The 20,966-nt window shown below is 39.2% G+C and overlaps 1 protein-coding gene across 1 annotated transcript; it reads right to left on the bottom strand.

The window, feature by feature from the left end:
• Window positions 1-11,114: 11,114 nt before the first annotated feature.
• On the bottom strand, window positions 11,115-20,253 carry LOC124675193 (protein disulfide isomerase-like 5-4). Its single transcript, XM_047211259.1, has 15 exons — window positions 20,016-20,253; window positions 19,496-19,586; window positions 18,827-18,921; window positions 16,704-16,761; window positions 15,303-15,487; window positions 13,867-13,924; window positions 13,742-13,782; window positions 13,574-13,648; window positions 12,921-12,977; window positions 12,712-12,778; window positions 12,330-12,476; window positions 11,971-12,195; window positions 11,682-11,843; window positions 11,508-11,585; window positions 11,115-11,422 (listed from the first exon to the last, which is right to left on the bottom strand). Exons 1-15 carry the CDS (start codon window positions 20,054-20,056, stop codon window positions 11,345-11,347), a joined length of 1,458 nt encoding a protein of 485 aa, XP_047067215.1. The 5' UTR covers window positions 20,057-20,253; the 3' UTR covers window positions 11,115-11,344.
• Between the last annotated feature and the right edge of the window lie 713 nt (window positions 20,254-20,966).

Here is a 20,966-nt window from a genome sequence, read left to right as displayed (position 1 = left end):
GAGAATATTTCGTTACTAGGATTTCTTAAACCAAAAACAAGCAGAAAACAAAGAATCGGCACTTCGGCATCTTGTTAATAGGTTAGTTCCGTAAAATGCACGAATATGACATAAAGTGTGCATAAAACATGTAGGTATCATCAATAATATGGCATAGAACATAAGAAATTATCGATACGTCGGAGACGTATCAAGCATCCCCAAGCTTAGTTCTCGCTCGTCCCGAGCAAGTAAAACGATAACAAAGATAATTTCTGAAGTGATATGCCATCATAACCTTGATCATACTATTTGTAAACATATGTAGTGGATGCAGCGATCAAAACAATGGTGATGACATGAGTAAACAAGTGAATCATAAAGCAAAGACTTTTCATGAATAGTACTTCAAGACAAGTATTAATAAGTCTTGCATAAGAGTTAACTCATAAAGCAATAAATCAAAGTAAAGGTATTGAAGCAACACAAAGGAAGATTAAGTTTCAGCGGTTGCTTTCAACTTGTAACATGTATATCTCATGGATAATAGTCAACATAGAGTAATATAACAAGTACAATATGCAAGTATGTAGGAATCAATGCACGGTTCACACAAGTGTTTGCTTCTTGAGGTGGAGAGAGATAGGTGAACTGACTCAACATTAAAGTAAAGAGAATGGTCCTTCAAAGAGGAAAGCATCGATTGCTATATTTCTGCTAGAGCTTTTATTTTGAAAACATGAAACAATTTTGTCAACGGTAGTAATAAAGCATATGAGTTATGTACATTATATCTTACAAGTTGCAAGTCTCATGCATAGTATACTAATAGTGCCCGCACCTTGTCCTAATTAACTTGGACTACCGGATCTTTGCAATGCACATGTTTTGACCAAGTATCACAATGGGGTACCTCCATGCCGCCTGTACAAAGGTCTAAGGAGAAAGCTCGCATTTTGGATTTCTCGCTTTTGATTATTCTCAACTTAGACATCCATACCGGGACAACATGGACAACAGATAATGGACTCCTCTTTTATGCATAAGCATGTGGCAACAATTATTATTCTCATATAAGATTGAGGATATGTGTCCAAACTGAAACTTCCACCATGAATCATGGCTTTAGTTAGCGTCCCAAAGTTCTTCTCTAACAATATGCATGCTCCAACCATGAAGGTGGTAGATCTCACTTGTTTCGTACAAGACGGACATGCATAGCAACTCACATGATATCCAACAAGAAATAGTTGATGGCGTCCCCGTAAACATGGTTACCGCTCAACAAGCAACTTAATAAGAGATAAAGTGCATAAGTACATATTCAATACTACAATAGTTTTTAAGCTATTTGTCCCATGAGCTATATATTGCAAAGGTGAATGATGGAATTTTAAAGGTAGCACTCAAGCAATTTACTTTGGAATGGCGGGTAAATACCATGTAGTAGGTAGGTATGGTGGACACAAATGGCATAGTGGTTGGCTCAAGTATTTTGGATGCATGAGAAGTATTCCCTCTCGATACAAGGTTTAGGCTAGCAAGGCTATTTGAAACAAACACAAGGATGAACGGTACAGCAAAACTAACATAAAAGACATATGGTAAACATTATAAGACTCCATACCGTCTTCCTTGTTGTTCAAAACTCAATACTAGATGTTATCTAGACTCTAGAGAAACCAAATATGCAAACCAAATTAGCAAGCTCTAAGTATTTCTTCATTAATGGGTGCAAAGTATATGATGCAAGAGCTTAAACATGAGCACAACAATTGCCAAGTATCAAATTATCCAAGACATTTTAGAGTTACTACATGTAGCATTTTCCAATTCCAACCATATAACAATTTAACGAAGGAGAAACTTCGCCATGAATACTATGAGTAGAACCTAAGGACATATTTGTCCATATGCAACAGCGGAGCGTGTCTCTCTCCCATAAAGTGAATGCTAGGATCCATTTTATTCAAACAAAACAAAAACAAAAACAAACCGACGCTCCAAGCAAAGTACATAAGATGTGGCCGAATAAAAATATAGTTTCAGGGGAGGAACCTGATAATGTTGTTGATGAAGAAGGGGATGCCTTGGGCATCCCCAAGCTTAGACGCTTGAGTCTTCTTAATATATGCAGGTGTGAACCACCGGGGCATCCCCAAGCTTAGAGCTTTCACTCTCCTTGATCATATTGCATCATACTCCTCTCTTGATCCTTCAAAACTTCCTCCACACCAAACTCGAAACAACTCATTAGAGGGTTAGTGCATAATAAAAATTCACATGTTCAGAGGTGACACAATCATTCTTAACACTTCTGGACATTGCATAAAGCTACTGGACATTAGTGGATCAAAGAAATTCATCCAACATAGCAAAAGAGGCAATGCGAAATAAAAGATAGAATCTGTCAAAACAGAACAGTCCGTAAAGATGGATTTTATTAGGCCACCAGACTTGCTCAAACGAAAATTCTCAAATTGAATGAAAGTTGCATACATATCTGAGGATCACTCACGTAAATTGGCATAATTTTCTGAGTTACCTACAGAGAATTAGACCCAGATTCGTGACAGCAAAGAAATCTGTTTCTGCGCAGTAATCCAAATCTAGTACTTACTTTTCTATCAAAGACTTTACTTGGCACAACAAAACATAAAACTAAGATAAGGAGAGGTTGCTACAGTAGTAAACAACTTCCAAGACACAAAATAAAAACAAAGTACTGTAGGTAAAAACATGGGTTGTCTCCCATAAGCGCTTTTCTTTAACGCCTTTCAGCTAGGCGCAGAAAGTGTGTATCAAGTAATATCGAGAGATGAAGCATCAACATCATAATTTGTTCTAATAATAGAATCATAAGGTACCTTCATTCTCTTTCTAGGGAAGTGTTCCATACCTTTCTTGAGAGGAAATTGATATTTAATATTACCTTCCTTCATATCAATAGTAGCACCAACGGTTCGAAGAAAAGGTCTTCCCAATATAATGGGGCAAGATGCATTGCATTCAATATCCAAGACAACAAAATCAACGGGGACAAGGTTATTGTTAACCATAATATGAACATTATCAACTTTCCCCAAAGGTTTCTTTTTAGCATTATCAGCGAGATTAACATCCAAATAATAGTTTTTCAATGGTGGCAAGTCAAGCATATCATAGACTTTTTTAGGCATAACGTAAATACTTGCACCAAGATCACATAAAGCATTACAATCAAAATCTTTAACTCTCATTTTAATGATGGGCTCCCAACCATCCTCTAGCTTTCTAGGAATAGAAGTTTCAAGTTTTAGTTTCTCTTCTCTAGCTTTTATGAGAGCATTTGTAATATGTTTTGTGAAAGCCAAATTTATAGCACTAGCATTGGGACTTTTAGCAAGTTTTTGTAAGAACTTTATAACTTCAGAGATATGGCAATCATCAAAATCTAAATCATTACAATCTAAAGCAATGGGATTATCATCCACAAGGTTGGAAAAAATTTCAGCAGGTTTATCACAAGCAGTTTCAGCAGCTTTTAGCAGCTTCAGTAATTTTGCGCGCTTTGCACTAGGAGTAGAAGCATTGCCAACACCAATTATTTTACCATTGACAGTAGGAGGTGCAGCAACATATGAATCATTAGCATTGCTAGTGGTGGTAATCGTCCAAACTTTAACTACATTTTCCTTTTTAGCTAGTTTTTCATTTTCTTCTCTATCCCACCTAGCACGCAGTTCAGCCATTAATCTTATATTCTCATTAATTCTAACTTGGATGGCATTTGCTGTAGTAACAATTTTATTTTCAATATCCCTATTAGGCATAACTTTCGATTTCAAAAGATCAACATCGGAGGCAAGACTATCAACTCTAGAAACAAGAATATCAATTTTATTGAGCTTTTCCTCAACGGATTTGTTAAAGGCAGTTTGTGTACTAATAAATTCTTTAAGCATGGCCTCAAGTCCAGGGGGTGTATTCCTATTATTGTTGTAAGAATTCCCATAAGAATTAGCATAACCGTTACCATTATTATAAGGATATGGCCTATAGTTATTACTAGAATTGTTCCGATAAGCATTGTTGTTGAAATTATTATTTTTAATGAAGTTTACATCAACATGTTCTTCTTGTGCAACCAATGAAGCTAATGGAACATTATTAGGATCAACATTAGTCCTATCATTCGCAAGCATAGACATAATAGCATCAACCTTATCATTCAAGGAAGAGGATTCTTCAACAGAATTTACCTTCTTACCTTGTGGAGCTCTTTCCGTGTGCCATTCAGAGTAATTAACCATCATATTATCAAGGAGCTTTGTTGCTTCACCAAGAGTGATGGACATAAAGGTACCTCCAGCAGCTGAATCCAATAAATTCCGCGAAGAAAAATTTAGTCCCGCATAGAAGGTTTGGATGATCATCCAAGTAGTCACTCCATGGGTTGGGCAATTTTTAACCAGAGATTTCATTCTTTCCCAAGCTTGAGCAACATGTTCAGTATCTAATTGTTTAAAATTCATTATGCTACTCCTCAAAGATATAATTTTAGCAGGGGGATAATATCTACCAATAAAAGCATCCTTGCATTTAGTCCATGAATCAATACTATTCTTAGGCAGAGATAGCAACCAATCTTTAGCTCTTCCTCTTAATAAGAAAGGGAACAATTTTAATTTTATAATGTCACCATCTACATCTTTATATTTTTGCATTTCACATAGTTCAACAAAATTATTGAGATGAGAAGCAGCATCATCAGAACTAACACCAGAAAATTGCTCTCGCATAACAAGATTAAGTAAAGCAGGTTTAATTTCAAAGAATTCTGCTGTAGTAGCAGGTGGAGCAATAGGTGTGCATAAGAAATCATTATTATTTGTGCTAGTGAAGTCACACAACTTAGTATTTTCAGGGTTGGCCATTTTAGCAACAGTAAATAAAGCAAACTAGATAAAGTAAATGCAAGTAGACTAATTTTTTTGTGTTTTCAATATAGCAAACAAGATAGCAAATAAAGTAAAGCTAGCAACTAATTTTTTTGTGTTTTTATATAAGTGCAGCAAACAAAGTAGTAAATAAAATAAAGCAAGACAAAAACAAAGTAAAGATATTGAGAAGTGGAGACTCCCCTTGCAGCGTGTCTTGATCTCCCGGCAACGGCGCCGTAAAAATATGCTTGATGGCGTGTATTTCACACGTTCGTTGGGCAACCCCAAGAGGAAGGTATGATGCGCACAGCAGCAAGTTTTCCCTCGAAAAGAAACCAAGGTTTATCGAACCAGGAGGAGCCAAGAAGCACGTTGAAGGTTGATGGCGGCGGGATGTAGTGCGGCGCAACACCCGCAGATTCCGGCGCCAACGTGGAACCCGCACAACACAACCAAAGTACTTTGCCCCAACGAAACAGATGAGGTTGTCAATCTCACCGGCTTGCCGTAACAAAGGATTAACCGTATTGTGTGGAAGATGATTGTTTGCAGAGAAAACAGTAAAAACAAGTATTGCAGCAGATTTGTATTTCAGTATTAAAAGAATGGACCGGGGTCCACAGTTCACTAGAGGTGTCTCTCCCATAAGATAAAAGCATGTTGGGTGAATAAATTACAGGTCGGGCAATTGACAAATAGAGAGGGCATAACAATGCACATACATGACATGATAAGTATAGTGAGATTTAATTGGGCATTACGACAAAGTACATAGACCGCCATCCAACCGCATCTATGCCTAAAAAGTCCACCTTCAGGTTATCATCCGAACCCCTCCGATATTAAGTTGCTAACAACATGACAATTGCATTAAGTATGGTGCGTAATGTAATCAACAACTACATCCTCGGACATAGCGCCAATGTTTTATCCCTAGTGGCAACAAGACAACACAACCTTAGAACTTTCTCGTCACCGTCCCGGTGTCAATGCAGGCATGAACCCACTATCGAGCATAAGTACTCCCTCTTGGAGTTAAAAGTAAAAACTTGGCCAGAGCCTCTACTAGAAACGGAGAGCATGCAAGATCATAAACAACACATGTATAATAACTTGATAATTAACATGACATAGTATTCTCTATCCATCGGATCCCGACAAACGCAACATATAGAATTACAGTATAGATGATCTTGATCATGTTAGGCAGCTCACAAGATCCAACAATGAAGCACAATGAGGAGAAGACAACCATCTAGCTACCGCTATGGACCCATAGTCCAGGGGTAGACTACTCACTCATCACTCCGGGAGGCGACCATGGCGGTGTAGAGTCCTCCGGGAGATGATTCCCCTCTCCGGCAGGGTGCCGGAGGCGATCTCCTCGGATCCCCCGAGATGGGATCGGCGGTGACGGCGTCTCAGTAAGGTTTTCCGTATCGTGGCTCTCGGTACTGGGGGTTTCGTCACGGAGGCTTTAAGTAGGCGGAAGGGTAGGTCAAGAGGCGGCACGGGGCCCCACACCACAGGGCCGCGCGGCCAAGGGGGGGCCGCGCCGCCCTATAGTGTGGCCCCTCCGTGGCCCCTCTTCGTCTCTCCTTCGGACTTCTGGAAGCTTCGTGAGAAAATAGGCCCCCGGGCTTTGATTTCGTCCAATTCCGAGAATATTTCGTTACTAGGATTTCTGAAACCAAAAACAGCAGAAAACAAAGAATCGGCACTTCGGCATCTTGTTAATAGGTTAGTTCCAGAAAATGCACGAATATGACATAAAGTGTGCATAAAACATGTAGGTATCATCAATAATATGGCATAGAACATAAGAAATTATCGATACGTCGGAGACGTATCAGGGTGTGATGCTAAATATGGATAATTACAGTTATTGCCTCTAAGGATAGGAACTAAGGTTGGTTCTATTTGATCATCTAGGTTTGATTAAGATGAATACATGGGATACTAATTTAGTAATGATGGTTACTACATTTTATGTGATCAAGGTAAACATTTAGAAGCTACTATGGTTCTATGAATGAAATCAAAATATCATGATCACATGTTCTAACTTAGGTTTAGGTTTGGAAACAATTTAGGGTTCACATGTAATATTGGAGCTAGGTGTCCCAATTGAATTAGGGTTTTAGGTTTCACACGAAATGATGGGTTGTAATACCATTCACTATGGAATTAGGGTTTGCTATTTACCATATAGTCTTATGGTTAATAACTTCAATTTAAAGTTGAAGTTATTAGTAACTTGTAAATAAAATAATATTGAATTTAGCATTTTATTCTTTTTAAACAATTAATAATTAGAGTAATTATTAATCAGGGTTTAATTCTCTTTAATAATGATTTACCAAATTAACAAAATAAAGAAAATTAGTTTTAATGTTTTATTTATTTATTTATTGGTTATTATTTAATTTGGAAAGTTTTCCTAATTATGGAATTTTAATTGAATTTAGAATTAATAAATAAGGCTTAAATAACAAGTATTAAATAATTGAATTTTTATTAAAAATATAAATTTCATTTTATATTTTTATTGGATAGAGTTTTCTTTTCTAAGAATTTTAGTATCTTATTTTAATTTTTCTGAGTTAATATGAATTTTGTAAATTCATTTCAAGTTGCAGCAATTTTCTGGAATTAAACTTTAAATGAAATGACTAGATGTACCCGGGTTATAACTACCTCGAGCCACTGACTAGTGGGCCTGTGGCCACGTCAGCTGCCACGCGTCTTTTGACCAGAGTCAAAATCGACGACGTGGCCAGGAGCATGGTGACCGACGGGCAGACGTCGCCGGCGTCGCCGATTCCGGCCATGCTCGGCTGGGCGACTGGTTCCATTCGAACCAGCGCACCGCGAGGAGCCTAAAGGTGGCGGCGCCGCTCCGGTAAGGTCACCGGAGCTTGCTCGCCGGCGAGGCCGAGCGGCGGTGCGGACAGGGACACGGTGCGGCGGCACTACGGCGAGCAATTGAGCAAGCTAGGCATGCTGTGCGGTAGAGAGGCTCACCAGGAGCACGACGAGCTTGGCGGCGAGGTCTCTGGTGGTCTAGGTCGCCGGAATTCATGGCACCGGCCGGCGGAGAAGACAAGGTCGATGGCGGCGCTACAGAATGCTTGGGGTCGATTCCTCTTGCATACAGAGCAAGTCGAGGATGGCGATTCCAACGGTGGTCATGGCGGGGCTCGGGAAGGTCCTATTCGCCGGCGATGGCCGGAGGCCGTACGGGCTAGGGTTTCGTCTTGGGCAGAAATTGAGCAGAGGAAGAAGAAGGTCGGGCTAGGGTTCGTCCAGGGATTTATACGGCTCCAGGGCAAGCCTCGTCACATCGTCGATGGAGGAGGGGTCGACAGCGAGAGAGGAGAAGAGGAGCACGGCGTGTTGCTGGCGTCCATGCGCGAGGAGAAGATGAGGATGAGCCCCTCCTCCGATATTTGATCGAAGGGGTATGTGGGCTGCTCCTGGGTGGTGGCTTGGGCCGAGCGTTGGGCTGCTGCCAGGCCGCTTGCTGGGCTGCGACGGCCAGGTAAGCTGGTAAGGTTTTTTCTCCTCCTTTTCTTTTTCTGTTTTCATTTTCTGTTTTATAATTTACCAAATTGAACTCATATTTGAATTCTATTGTTTCTGGCAAGTGTCTCAATTGTGTTATTTCAATGAGCATGTAGTACAGTAACTATTTCACCACTTTCTTATTTGTAGAAAGTATTTTATATTTAATTAACTTTAATGCATGTAGAATTTCTCAAAATAGCTAATGGACATGAGTTTATTTTCTTATTTAAATTTCCTTTTCCTTATAGATCAAAACTTTTGGAATGATTGGAGTTAATTTTGTTAACTCAGAGTATCTCATAGATTGTTATTAGTGCTTGGTTTCTATTTGACAAATTAATCACTTGCATGTTAGTTCATGTGTGCAACATTTTATTAAGGTTTTGTAGGTTGGATGATAATCCCATATTCATTAGCATTTGTGTTATGGTCTATTAACACTTTAAATTTATTTAGCGTAGATATTACTCTCCTTAAGGTTGAGTCTTAATTATATGGATCAGTGGTTGGTATGAGTAGTTATTCACCACACATGGGTTTTAATTGTGAGTACAAACATTAGATGTTTCTTAGGTTTAATTAGGGAAGCATAGATCTTAGCAAATGAGCAATTCTAGGGTCCTAATTATGTTTACCTAATGGCAATTGGTTTGAATCTCAATTATGGCCTGGGTTTGTATTAGGATCATCATAGTGATAATTCAACTAGGGTTGAGATATAATTCTAGGTTATAGAGATGAAATGACACCATATTGCACGTGCTAGGGTTAATCTCCCTAACCATGATAAGATGGTTACTTGTTTAATATTTCATGTGCTTCTCTAATTACTAAGGATTTTAGAATTGGTTTTATCTTCCACCAATTAACTTCTATTATTAACCTCAATTTATCATTGAAGTAACTATATTGATTATAGTTCTTTTTACAGCTTAACTTTGGTCATATGAATGGATGATTTCTCTCCATTTAAGTATGGAGTTTTACTCTAAGGTTTTGCTTATGTTTCTTAGATGAAGAATGAGTGGAATGTATATGTGGTAAAATTCTACTTGTGATCACCAAGTGGTTCATAAGATAAGGTTAGGATATAAGCCTATGGTTGCATACTAGTGATCTCCCATGATTTCATGTGGTGAATGATAGCTACTTATCCTATTAGGATTTATCTTATCCTCACATATCTCAAGAGCATGATCATGGTTAAACATGATCAACTTGTTCTTAATATCTCTACCTTAAATTCTTAGGGTTTATGATCATCACTTAATTTATAATGATCAAGGTTTGGCTTCCTAAGGTACCTCTCATTAAATAGGTTTATCACTTCCATGATCAAGCATTGTCTTGATCAATTAATGTATAGCATTTCTATTTTACTTTCTAGGATGGAACTTCTATGGTTGCCTCATTAGTTTATATCCCAGGAGAATGCCCGAGATATTCTGCTAGGGTTCTACTCAAACAATGAGGATATGGTCATCCGGTTATAAGAATAGTTCTCTCCTCAAATTCAGGTGTTGCCTCAGCCTATCTTGAGTGTAACTCCATAGCTTGAGTTCTCTCATAAAGGTATGGTTTATTCTAAGTTTTATGGTGTATTCACCATATCTCAATAAATATTAAGTCTAAAACTCCACTTGGCTATCTTGGTTGAATTAATCTCCTCCTTACTTTATCAATTCATGGATATGTTATTATTCCATGTGATATTAGGTTGTCTCACCACGCCAAGATGTAATGGTTAATCTCCTAATACTTTGGTTCAATGATTGTCCTTGAGTCTTAAATAGGTAAAGCTAAGAGTGGTATGAATGGTCTCACTCATTTGGGAAGGACTTGAATAATACTCTAGGGTTCCTCTTGAAAATGATGTTGTGATCATATGGATGTTTATATCCAAGGTTTGTCATTGCTTCCCTCAATAAAACAGGACTCTTACCTCTTTAGGTTTGATGTATCATAACTTGGAATAGAGAAGAATTATATTCCTTAGTTGGATTTCATTGTCTTGTTTCCAAGATTAAAGTAGAATGGATATCATAGGTTTATGATAAGGGCATGGATTAGTTTAAGACATGGAAAAGATAAGTTAGGAATAGTTACTCCAATTATTGTTACTTGATTTCCAACTAAATGGATGTTCATATGTTATGGCAAAGAATACCATGTTGTGATCTTTAATAAGATCAAGTAGTTGATCCTTGATTCATATGTTCTTGTGTTGGTTTTAATTCCATTTAATCTAACCCCTTAGACCAAATCATCTCTTCCTAAAACAAGTTTTTAACAAAGTCACATTGAGGTTTGTAGCGCTTGACTTGATGAGCTACTTCAATTCCACCAAGGTCAAGTGAAACTTCAGTTACTGTGACTGTTTTACTTTAAAGCGCGAAAATTCCCCAGATTTTCTATGCATGAATGCAATGCACACATCTGTTTCCTCTATTTTTGTAACCCCAATACCTGGGATATTACAGGTCCCTACCAAATTTCGGATTTTCACAACAATCTTAAAGGTTGACCGATACCATCAATTCCACGGATCAGGACGAGAACAAACATGCATCAAATATGACGATTACTTGCAGTGTGTTGTAAAGAAAGATACAGTATATATTCAGGTTACTAGAACTCAATTTTGACTAGTCAAGAAAATGCTGCATCTGCAAGGATTTGGCTTCTTTTTATTCCTGTCAAGTTACTCGGCAAAACAGTTAGGTACCCAGTTATAACATGACGCCATCTTTCTGTCAACTCCCCTCCCTCTGTATATATTAGTTGTACATTAAGAATTGCTAACAAGTATAACTAAAATGTGACTAGCTAGTGCAACAACGAGGAATCGAGCACTTCTGAACATCTACCATTCTTGTTCAAATGTCCTTTCCTAGCTCAATCTTCTTCACAAACCGTAGGGTGTTGTGCAAGATGGAGTCAAGTATTCCAGCGACCTAGAATTTACAGGTTACCATTCATTAGCCATGTATACTTGATGCATTCAGATATATGAAAATATAAACAAGCACAAGTTCCCACCGTGAAAACTCCACCAATAATAGCACAGACATTTGTGAGGAAGTGGGAGAAGGATTTGGGAAGTTCAGTCACCAGGACCTGATGGTAAATGAGAATCAGTTTAGATAGGCTGTTCACATCTTAATGAACCAAGCAACAAAAAAAAGTAAAATAAAATTGTAACAAGAAACCTACCTGCATGGGAGAAGGCTCAAAATGGAATTTTACCACAGGAACATAGAAGCTGTGGACCAAGCTGCTGTGTGCTGTGTATTCATATTCTTCAAGCACTTTCAACTCCTTCGAGGATTTCAGTGTAACCAGCTCTGTCTTTACGATTTGTAGGTAATGCTCAATCTAGAATGACATAATTGAAATAAATGGTATGTTATTTCCCAAGAAGAGAAACCATAAGTTTGGCACTGGAGAAGCTTCGATGCCTCATAAACTTCAGAAGAGAAGTGAGCAGAATTAAGGGACTTACAGTAACATTTGCATTGATATCACCGTGCTTAACAATGTAAGACTGACCAGCTAATCTATCATGGTGTCCGCCAACATAGGGAAGTAGTCTTTTCAGTTCACTAAACATCTTTGGTGAGAGCATTTTGCCAAATGAGAACTGTGTCACGTAGTGGGAAACATTTATCTGAGATGGATCAAATGAGTGTGAACCAGATCGAGCTGATATTACAACACTCCCAGGAACCTGATGAAAAGAGCATATATTAACCAAAGACAGCATTAAAGAATCCATCCATGCTAGTTGCTACAGAAACTTCCCTCACAAATAAAAAACTACAGAAAATAGCACTTTGCAAGTTAGGTCAGAAGTTCACTTACCTTTTTGACCCTCACGAAACCTTCTATTCTGCATCCGCTAGTCATTGGAGCAGGACGCTTTGCAGGATCAACAGTCTTGTTGGATTTGTCTTCCAAAGCAAGCACATGGGCATCTTTTGGAATGTTTGCAACATAAGTTTCCATTGCCTAAGATTCAAAACATACATCAAGGAAACAGCACATAAGAGTAGCCTACATAAAAATAAAAACAATAACAAAGAAGATTTAGCCTTTAGCTCTTCCTCGAGAAAACTAGTTCCATACGCTTACTCGGGCAGAATATGTTTAGGATATTGTGCCGCCGTAAAGATTAACCAAGTAGATAAACTAATAACTACTATATGAAGTAACATAACTGGAAACTAGGAGATTCACAACATACCGCGACTAAACTTTCAGTATCACGCTCCCCATAGTACGAATCATGATCATGATGACCCTGGGTTTCTCTGTATACAAGTTGATTTGGTTGTTTATTGAACTTGGGGGCAAAATTAACTTCAAAGTAATGGGAAACAAAGGTTTACAGTCTTGGTAGCAACGTGATCCACAAGGTATCCAAGAAAAAATTGCAAGGTTTACTGTGCTTACTTCATATCACTCCCTTTGCGGAAAATGCGAATTGATGGGTAACCTTGTATATGGTGCCTGCATTTCATGAATTGAAGTGATGAAAATTATATTATATCAGCATGTTAATGTTAACTCAATAAACAAGCATATGGGAGCACATGCAAGTAACAAAATCACAACTGGGGCATACACAAGAAAATATGTGAAACTAGGTTTTTCTAAAAAAATATGTGAAACTAGGAGAGGGGGCAAGTGAACTAGGAGAGGGGGCAGGGACATGAGGCTTTCATTCAACTTGCAAAATTGGTACAGATTAATTTTATATTAGTGGCACCATCACAGAAAGCACATACGTATGAGATAAAATATTCATGCTTAGGCAACAAATAGACAACTATGGCACTGTTTATTCAATATACAAGATATAAAAATGCTTCAAACTCTACTCAGTCAAATAGTTCAAGATGGCACAAGCACCCAAAGAAGCATCATGCAAGAACACGCACAAGTAACTCATGCAAGATGGTGGCATCGTAATAAATTAATTAGGGATTTTTACAAGATTAATTGATTTCTCATGGTAGATGACAAATGAGGAATATGGATTCCACGTTGCAGCATATCTGATATGTGTTCATTTGAAATTTGATAATTAATTAGTGCACACTGACCTCTTACACAGTTCAAGTTCCTTGGTGCAGTCAACGTTGCCGAGAAGAATTCTACCATCCATTTCAGGGTCATATCTGTATGTAACAAAAAAAAATCAGGATGGGGATTGAAAGTGTAGATCATGAAACCCAGGCCATCTTAGGGACAGACAGGGCAACAGTATATACCTCTCTCTTATTATATTCGCAGTCTTTTCCCATGAAGGTTTCTGGAGAAATATTAAATAATCAGAACCTTTTCAACTTTTCGATATAGACTAGGTAGAAGGTAACGCAACAAAACTAATTCTAACCAATCGATTGCTCCAGTAACACCAGGGGGCATAAAAGTTGACTACCAAAATGGGATACCTGGAAAGGGATATAATCCATGATAAACATTAACCGAAACAATAAACGGGCTCCAACAGCCAAAATGTTAAAAGAAAAAACAAATACTACCTCCATCCCAAAGCTTAACGCTTATAATATTTTTAGAAATTCAAACTATGTCAAGTTTGACTAAGTTTTTACAAAAAAATATTAACATAAAAATACAAAATTAATATCAGTAGATAGATAATGAAATATATTTTCATATGGTATCTACAAAATATTGTATTTGTTGATATATTGCTCTAAAAGTTTGGTCAAACTTTACTTGGTTTGACTTTTAAAAAAAAGCCTTAAGCTTTGGGATAGAGTTAGTACAAAACAAAGGACAGATATCTCAGACAGGCAAGAACAAAAATGATTCCCATGTCACTCTTAGTATCCGTCATAGTTTTAAAAACCGGACCGGACCGCCGGTTGAACCGGAAAAAACCGGAACCAGCCCCTACGCCGGTCTGTTAGGCGCACTGGACCGTTCGCGCAAGCAACCCTGTGAAAACCGGCCGAACCTCGGCTCGACCAGCGGTTTCTCGTGAAACCGGCCTGTAACCAATCGCCGGTCCAACCGCTGAATGGATAGCAGCGCGCGAGAAAAATTAATTGACGGAAGCAGGAATCGAACCTGCGTCCCTCCTTCTATTCCAGTAACCTATTCTTCTACCAGCTGAGCTACGTCTCAATTAGGAGCAGATCTGACATAAGTTCATTTTGTACATGAGCTACACGGTAGCACAAAAAAATGAACCAACTAGACACGTGATGGGCTTCATGCTTCCAGCTTTGCCATGCATGGCATATTATACGTGTTAGCTGTTTCCCTTCAAAACAGAAAAAAACTGTTTGGTGGCTACTTAGCATGTTTGCAAATATTTAAAATTGCATACATGTTTGTAGGGACTTGGTTGTCTTGGATACGGCAAAGTTAAAAAGTTGGTGCTCATCTACTCATTAATTTGTTATGTTATGATGTGAACTATTATGTGAAATTTAAAGTCTAAAATATTTTTACATACATAATTATTTATTTATTGCAGCATTTATATGTAAGAAATATACTAATCTATATCTAAAAAACCAGACCATGAACCGGTGAACCAGTGGTCCGACCGGTAAAAACCTAAACCAATAGCCTCACCGGTTCGATCACCGGTCCGGGTTTTAAAACTATGGTATCCGTCCACCGTAATTGGATGCTTAGAGGTAGGTATATAGAGATACAAAGACTATAAATATCCACATGAATATCAAGAAATTAAATGATTGAGATTAAAATATCTCTGACAATCAGTTGGCTAATGATTGAATTTATAGGATGTTTGAAGTCCAGCAGTGTAGGACTAGATAGTTGAATACTTACTGGTGCGAATAGCTATCAAAATTGTGAGAGGACAAGGCAACTGCACCATCACCATGGTACTCTTCAACATCATCTCCATGCTTGCTGACAGTGGGTATAGGTCCTGAGTGGAACTCAGATCCAGTTGGTACTAAATTTCGATCAATTGAATACTTGCGGACAGTTTTCGTTATGTTTAATCTATTCTGCAAATGTTTGAACAGGAAACTGAAGTTAAACCAATGTAGAAAAAGATGCATCCTGTACAAACAAATATATTTTTTTTAAGTAGGAAACAACCCTTCAATATGTAGAAAAATAGTTCACACAAGTTCCAACCTTTTTGATACAAAAGAAAGTTGGCAAATAGTGAGGCGCTTGCGTATTCCATATTTAAAAGTTGTTGTACAAAATATATGCAGCTTACATTTAAGGGAAACACCCATTCTGGTCCCTCAACTATCTCTGGTGTCTATTTTCACCTTTTACTTCAATACTGTTTACTTAACAATTCAGAAGGAAACAATCACTGGAAATAAAACCTTGCGCCTATTTTACTCTGTTCTACCATCATATCCATGGCATTGCAAACTTCTGCAAGCCTCACTGCTTGAGGATCTCTTTACAGTTTACATGCTCTGCTAGTCTCTTGTCCTGTTCTATAGTCTCTTGCTCTTTACTCCAATTCACTCCTCCACCAGCTTTGGCAGGACAGTCACTAAGCAGGGACACATGGCGATGGCAGCAGCATGGCTTGGCAGTAAGAAGCCACAGAGTGGCTGCTGTGGCAAGACAGGCTATGGGTAGTTTGCAGAGTGTCAGGTGCAAGGGAAGCGTGGAGAAAGCTGCGGTCGCCCAAGAGCAGCATGGTGTTGGTAGTGGCTAGATGCGATCAATGACAAGCTTAGCGGTCCATTGGCGACATGATCTGGTGGGAGAGAGAGAGAGAGAGAAAGATGATAGCTGGAAAAAGAGTCAAGAAAAGAATATAATTTTCTCTGATTCAAGTGGGGCGAGAGTGCTTGGTCACGTGTGAGGACTTCTAGCATCTCGATCTATTTTTTTCTGACCAATGACACATCGGTGTACCTGGCTGTCACATAAGGCCCAAAACTCGGTCGGTTTTGTTGAGAGGGGGTGAGTTGCAATGATTTTCATAACCAGGAGATGTACAGTAAACTGTACAAAAGTTGGAACTTTTCTTATATTCAAAAGGTAGCGTAAAATGGTAATTTAGCATGCAAGTTAACAAGACTACTCAGCAAAAATAAATTATGGAAAGTGTACGATATGTTAGATACCTATCCTGTTCCCCCTTTTAGGTTTTCCGTACAAAAGGAAAGATGCATGCTACATACCGTGTGGCATTTTAAAAGCTAGAAGAAAACAAATAGAGCATGGCACCAAGAGATAGAATCTTACTGTTCCCAGCACATCACTGACGTCAACTGATGCAAATTCACATGAAAGCGCAGGAAAGCTGCAAAATGCAGAGGTATATAGTGAACAACCAAGGGAATAATAAGTGTCTGTCGCCTATCATTATTCATTAATGAAGTCATCACATCAAAAACAACAAACATTGACCTAAACTCGGAACAGATGGCTAGGCAAGTGTATAAATTTTACTAAAAAGCACAACTTATGCTGTACAATTGAAGGAGCAATAATTGCCTGGTGGTTGAAAATTTCCATGGAACTTTGGGCCCTATTTGTTTGAGCTGGCTGTGCTGTCAAAGCTGCTCTGTTGGCTGGCTGTGATGTCAATGCTGCTGTGGTGGAAAAGCTACTGTGCAGAGTTTTGCTCTTTGGCAACTTGGCTGGCTTTCTGACTGTGAACTGATCAGAAATACCCAGAAAAATCACTATATAATACTCCCTCCGTTCCTTTCTATAGTGCCTATAGATTTTTGGCATTTGTTTCAGAATATAAGGTTGTAGCTCAGCTTTTTTTCAATTACCCCCTCCCCATTCAGCTCCCAAATCGTCCAGCTCCCAAAATTGTTATGATAAGTTAGGAAGATATGGATTTCCCAAATTTTACGTTGATCTCAAATCGTTCAGCTAGGGGTCTTGTGTACAAAATACTCTTGCGCTAATTTCCGTGCCAAAAAACAATAGGCACTATAGAACGAAACAGAGGGAGTACCATAAATACACAAAATACACACCAAAATAATTCATGAAAATGCAGCTTTTTCCAAAAATACAAATTCAACCCCTTTACACTAAATAACATATCCGTCACCATTCTAACGCAAAATTTCTGCTCCTCTGTTTCGGATCCACTTGTTTCTTTTGCTCGTCGGAAGGCAACAACAAAAATAAGCATCTACAAGCTGCTTTCAACTGAAGAAGTTCAGCAGGGGTGTGAGACCCGGCCATTGGCCTAGAGAAGTTGAGAAATCAAGCACTAATTGCATTACCATAACTTCAGTTGCTCAACCGAGATTTCTTGCTATTACATGAGTGGCAAAGCACGTAGTGTCAATACAGCCTACCAGATAGCTATCCTCAACGATATCACTGAGATTAGGGAGCACAAGACGAAGGAACTTATAGGCACTGAATTCACCCATATCCCACATGATGAAGAGGGTGATGACCACCATCTTAATCACTATAAGTATGCCAAGAAACATCCCAAGTTGAGCTCAAGCGCTGCCGGCGCCCGGCATCCGACGGGCCAGGCGGCAGCGGACAAACGAGTATGGTGACGGTCCGGCACTAGGTCAGGGGCAGCGGGGGAGGAGTTCCTGGAAGCGGACAAGATGAGCTCCTTGTCGCCGACGAGGTGAGAGGCGGTGGTGGGGAGCCCCCCATCGCGCCGATCTGGGAGAGAAGGACCTTATCCTCTCTCTATCCCGTGTTCCTGATGCAATGGAGACTTGGTGGAGGAATGGGGAAGAAACAGGCCAGAGGATGGCAGTTTGGATGTTAATGATGCAAAGTTCTGGACTAATGTGATAGAAGAAATCGTATTCAAGTCAAAAGCTGCAGAAAGCTATGGGAAGCACCCTCTCGATGTGCTTCCTCTCGCCCATGTATTTCGTGGTGTGGCTTCAGAAAACCCTACCGCGAAGCCAAACCTTTTGTTTCAATTGGTTGGCTGATTTTGGTGGAAAGCCAATAAAAGCCCAAACAGAGAGGCCCTTGGAGGGCCAGTTCCAACAACAGATCTCGAATGACTAAGGCTCTAAGAGGGAAAAGTAATGAATACCTATTAATCTGTGAACACAAAAAAAAATAGTTGGATTTAGAGCACTAGCTTGATGCCAAAGACTATTAATGTAAGTACAGAAATGCTTCATTTCCATTCAATTCAGAAAAGACTAGGAACATCACGAAACATGCAAACATAAATATCAATAGTGACTCATCGATTTTAGCAGAGGTGAGAGACATAATAAGGTGGAAAGACAAATTTGATGATGCGTAAATCGTAACACAAATAGAAACAGATATCAGGATTATTGATGAAACCATAAAGGCTCATATATAAACAATGTATTGAGTAATGCGTGAAAAATGCCAATTGAATTCACCTCATGTTAAAATCAATCCGTAAGAAATCCCCATCTGAACTCCTATCAACAATTACAGATGTGGTGGTATTGATAGCTAAGTAAGTACTCAACTCCTGCAACAACAATTCAACAGTGTTAGTGGACAATAACCTTATCAAGTAGTAGAACAAATTTAAAGTTCATAAATAATAGATCAGGTAAACATAATTCAAAAGTTGCAAACAAGAAAGAAATTGCAATGCTTAACCAATGGGGACCCAAGTGGGGCAATTGTTCCAGAGTAACTAGAATATTTTACCATGTGGTGTAAACTGCCATTTTCCGTTCGTGTATCACAATTAACAATTTGGTCAACAAATTAGCTTCGATTTATCATGATCATAGGTTGCTTTCAAAATCTATTCCATCGTGTCGATGATCTAATTGGTCAATAAAAAATGTTCATCTGTAAGGGTTTATTTTGGACTATTGAACAAGACATGCTGAAATGGATATTGATATGGTGAAGCAGTTAGCTACTAAAGCGAACCGAGTAGCAGCGCACAAGTTATGTGCATAAACAAAGTAGAAGGGCGTCCTTGAAAACAAGCACGGTGCTAGTACAAAAACTGAAACCATGTAAGGTGATGTAACCTGACAACAGGTACAGTATAACTGATAAAATAACAGAAACTGAGAAGAACGTACCATTCCAAACAGAAACACCATTGCTAGTGCCGCAACAATGGATAAGCCAGCCCCAGATAGTGATGCCTCTGTCAAATCCCTGGGGATTTTCCTGCGGAGAACCAAACACACGGAAAAATATCAGTACACATCCACTTCGGTAGGAACTCACTGTATAATGCCAGCACAATGGTCAAAAACCCCACAGCCACAGGTACAGACTACACTATACTTTGCATTGTCGGTATTTACCACCTTCGTATCGTACATATATATCATATGCGGTACAGTACTCTAGAAGTGTAATAAATCTCACTAATGCCGAATACCCAAACTCAAGGCAAACAAAAAATCGTAGGCAATCCGACGAGTGCCGACGAAAACCACCGACGCACTCATCTAATCCCGCCGACAATAATCGAGCGGAGACAGCCCCGTTTCAGCGCGCGCCCAGGTTATCAGATTCCGGCAAAAAAATCGTATGGAGAAACGCAGAGTGGAGGGATGCGCGTATGGAGATGGGAGAGGGCGCGAATGGGACCTGTAGAAGTCGACGGACTTGAGCTTGCTGGAGGAGATCATGGCTGCGGGTGATGATGGCGCCGGATCTGCGCGGCGCGGAGAGATCTGGAGCGAGGGAAGGGGAGAGGCGAGATATCCGTGGCAGTAGTCTCCTTCCTCCCTATCGTCGTCTAGGAAAGCGTGCCCGCGGATCTCACCGCCCTCGTCTCCTATCTCCCGAGTCGAGTACCCGCTGCTTTGAGAAGCCTCACGACGAAGTTGATTGCCTCGCCTCGAGTCGACCCATACGGATATCCATCTACATCTATCGCTTTCCTTTTCTAGTTTTCTGTACTTCTGGAAAAATGCCGTGTCAACTATAGAAAATTAATTTAGGCCCTATTTTACGATGCTGAGATCCTGTGGGAGATTTTTAGTTTCCTTTTTGAAGGAGAGATCTGTGGAAGATAATTGCGTAGCTCCTTTTTTTTTTAGGATTTGCCATTTCTCGGTCCTCTGAGAATTGGTAAAGAGGGCCTATGAGGTTTCTAATTTGCTACTCCCTCCGTTCCTTTTTAATTGACTCAAATTTAGTATAAACGGGAGTACTAGGCATGCATTTCTCGCTGATTGGGCTTTTTTGGGTTGCATTCTTCGGCTTCTTCTTCATGTGATGGGCTATGAAGTAGGCCATGTGTGCTTCTAACCGGTCTATTTGTAATCATATTTTCAAAATTACTTTTTAAAAAAGACAATTATCGCAAAGGTCTGTTTTTGCACTTTTATCTTAGGATAAGTGTCGCAATCTACTTTCATAGAGCGACACATGGGTGCTCTTGTTAACACACATGAAATGATTACAGAGGTAGGTGGGAGGACTTCGGTCGCTATACTTGGCGCCATATTAGGGAGTAGTTAGGGAGAACCGTGGTAGCTAGAACTAGTTTTTTCATTTTATTTATCAAACCAAAGATTTAAAATAAAATATATT

The sequence above is a fragment of the Lolium rigidum genome, chromosome 7 (genome assembly GCF_022539505.1).
Source record: "Lolium rigidum isolate FL_2022 chromosome 7, APGP_CSIRO_Lrig_0.1, whole genome shotgun sequence".
Taxonomy (NCBI): Eukaryota; Viridiplantae; Streptophyta; class Magnoliopsida; order Poales; family Poaceae; genus Lolium; species Lolium rigidum.
The sequence above is the reverse complement of the archived record's forward strand: the minus strand, read 5'-3'. Positions and strand labels throughout refer to the sequence as shown.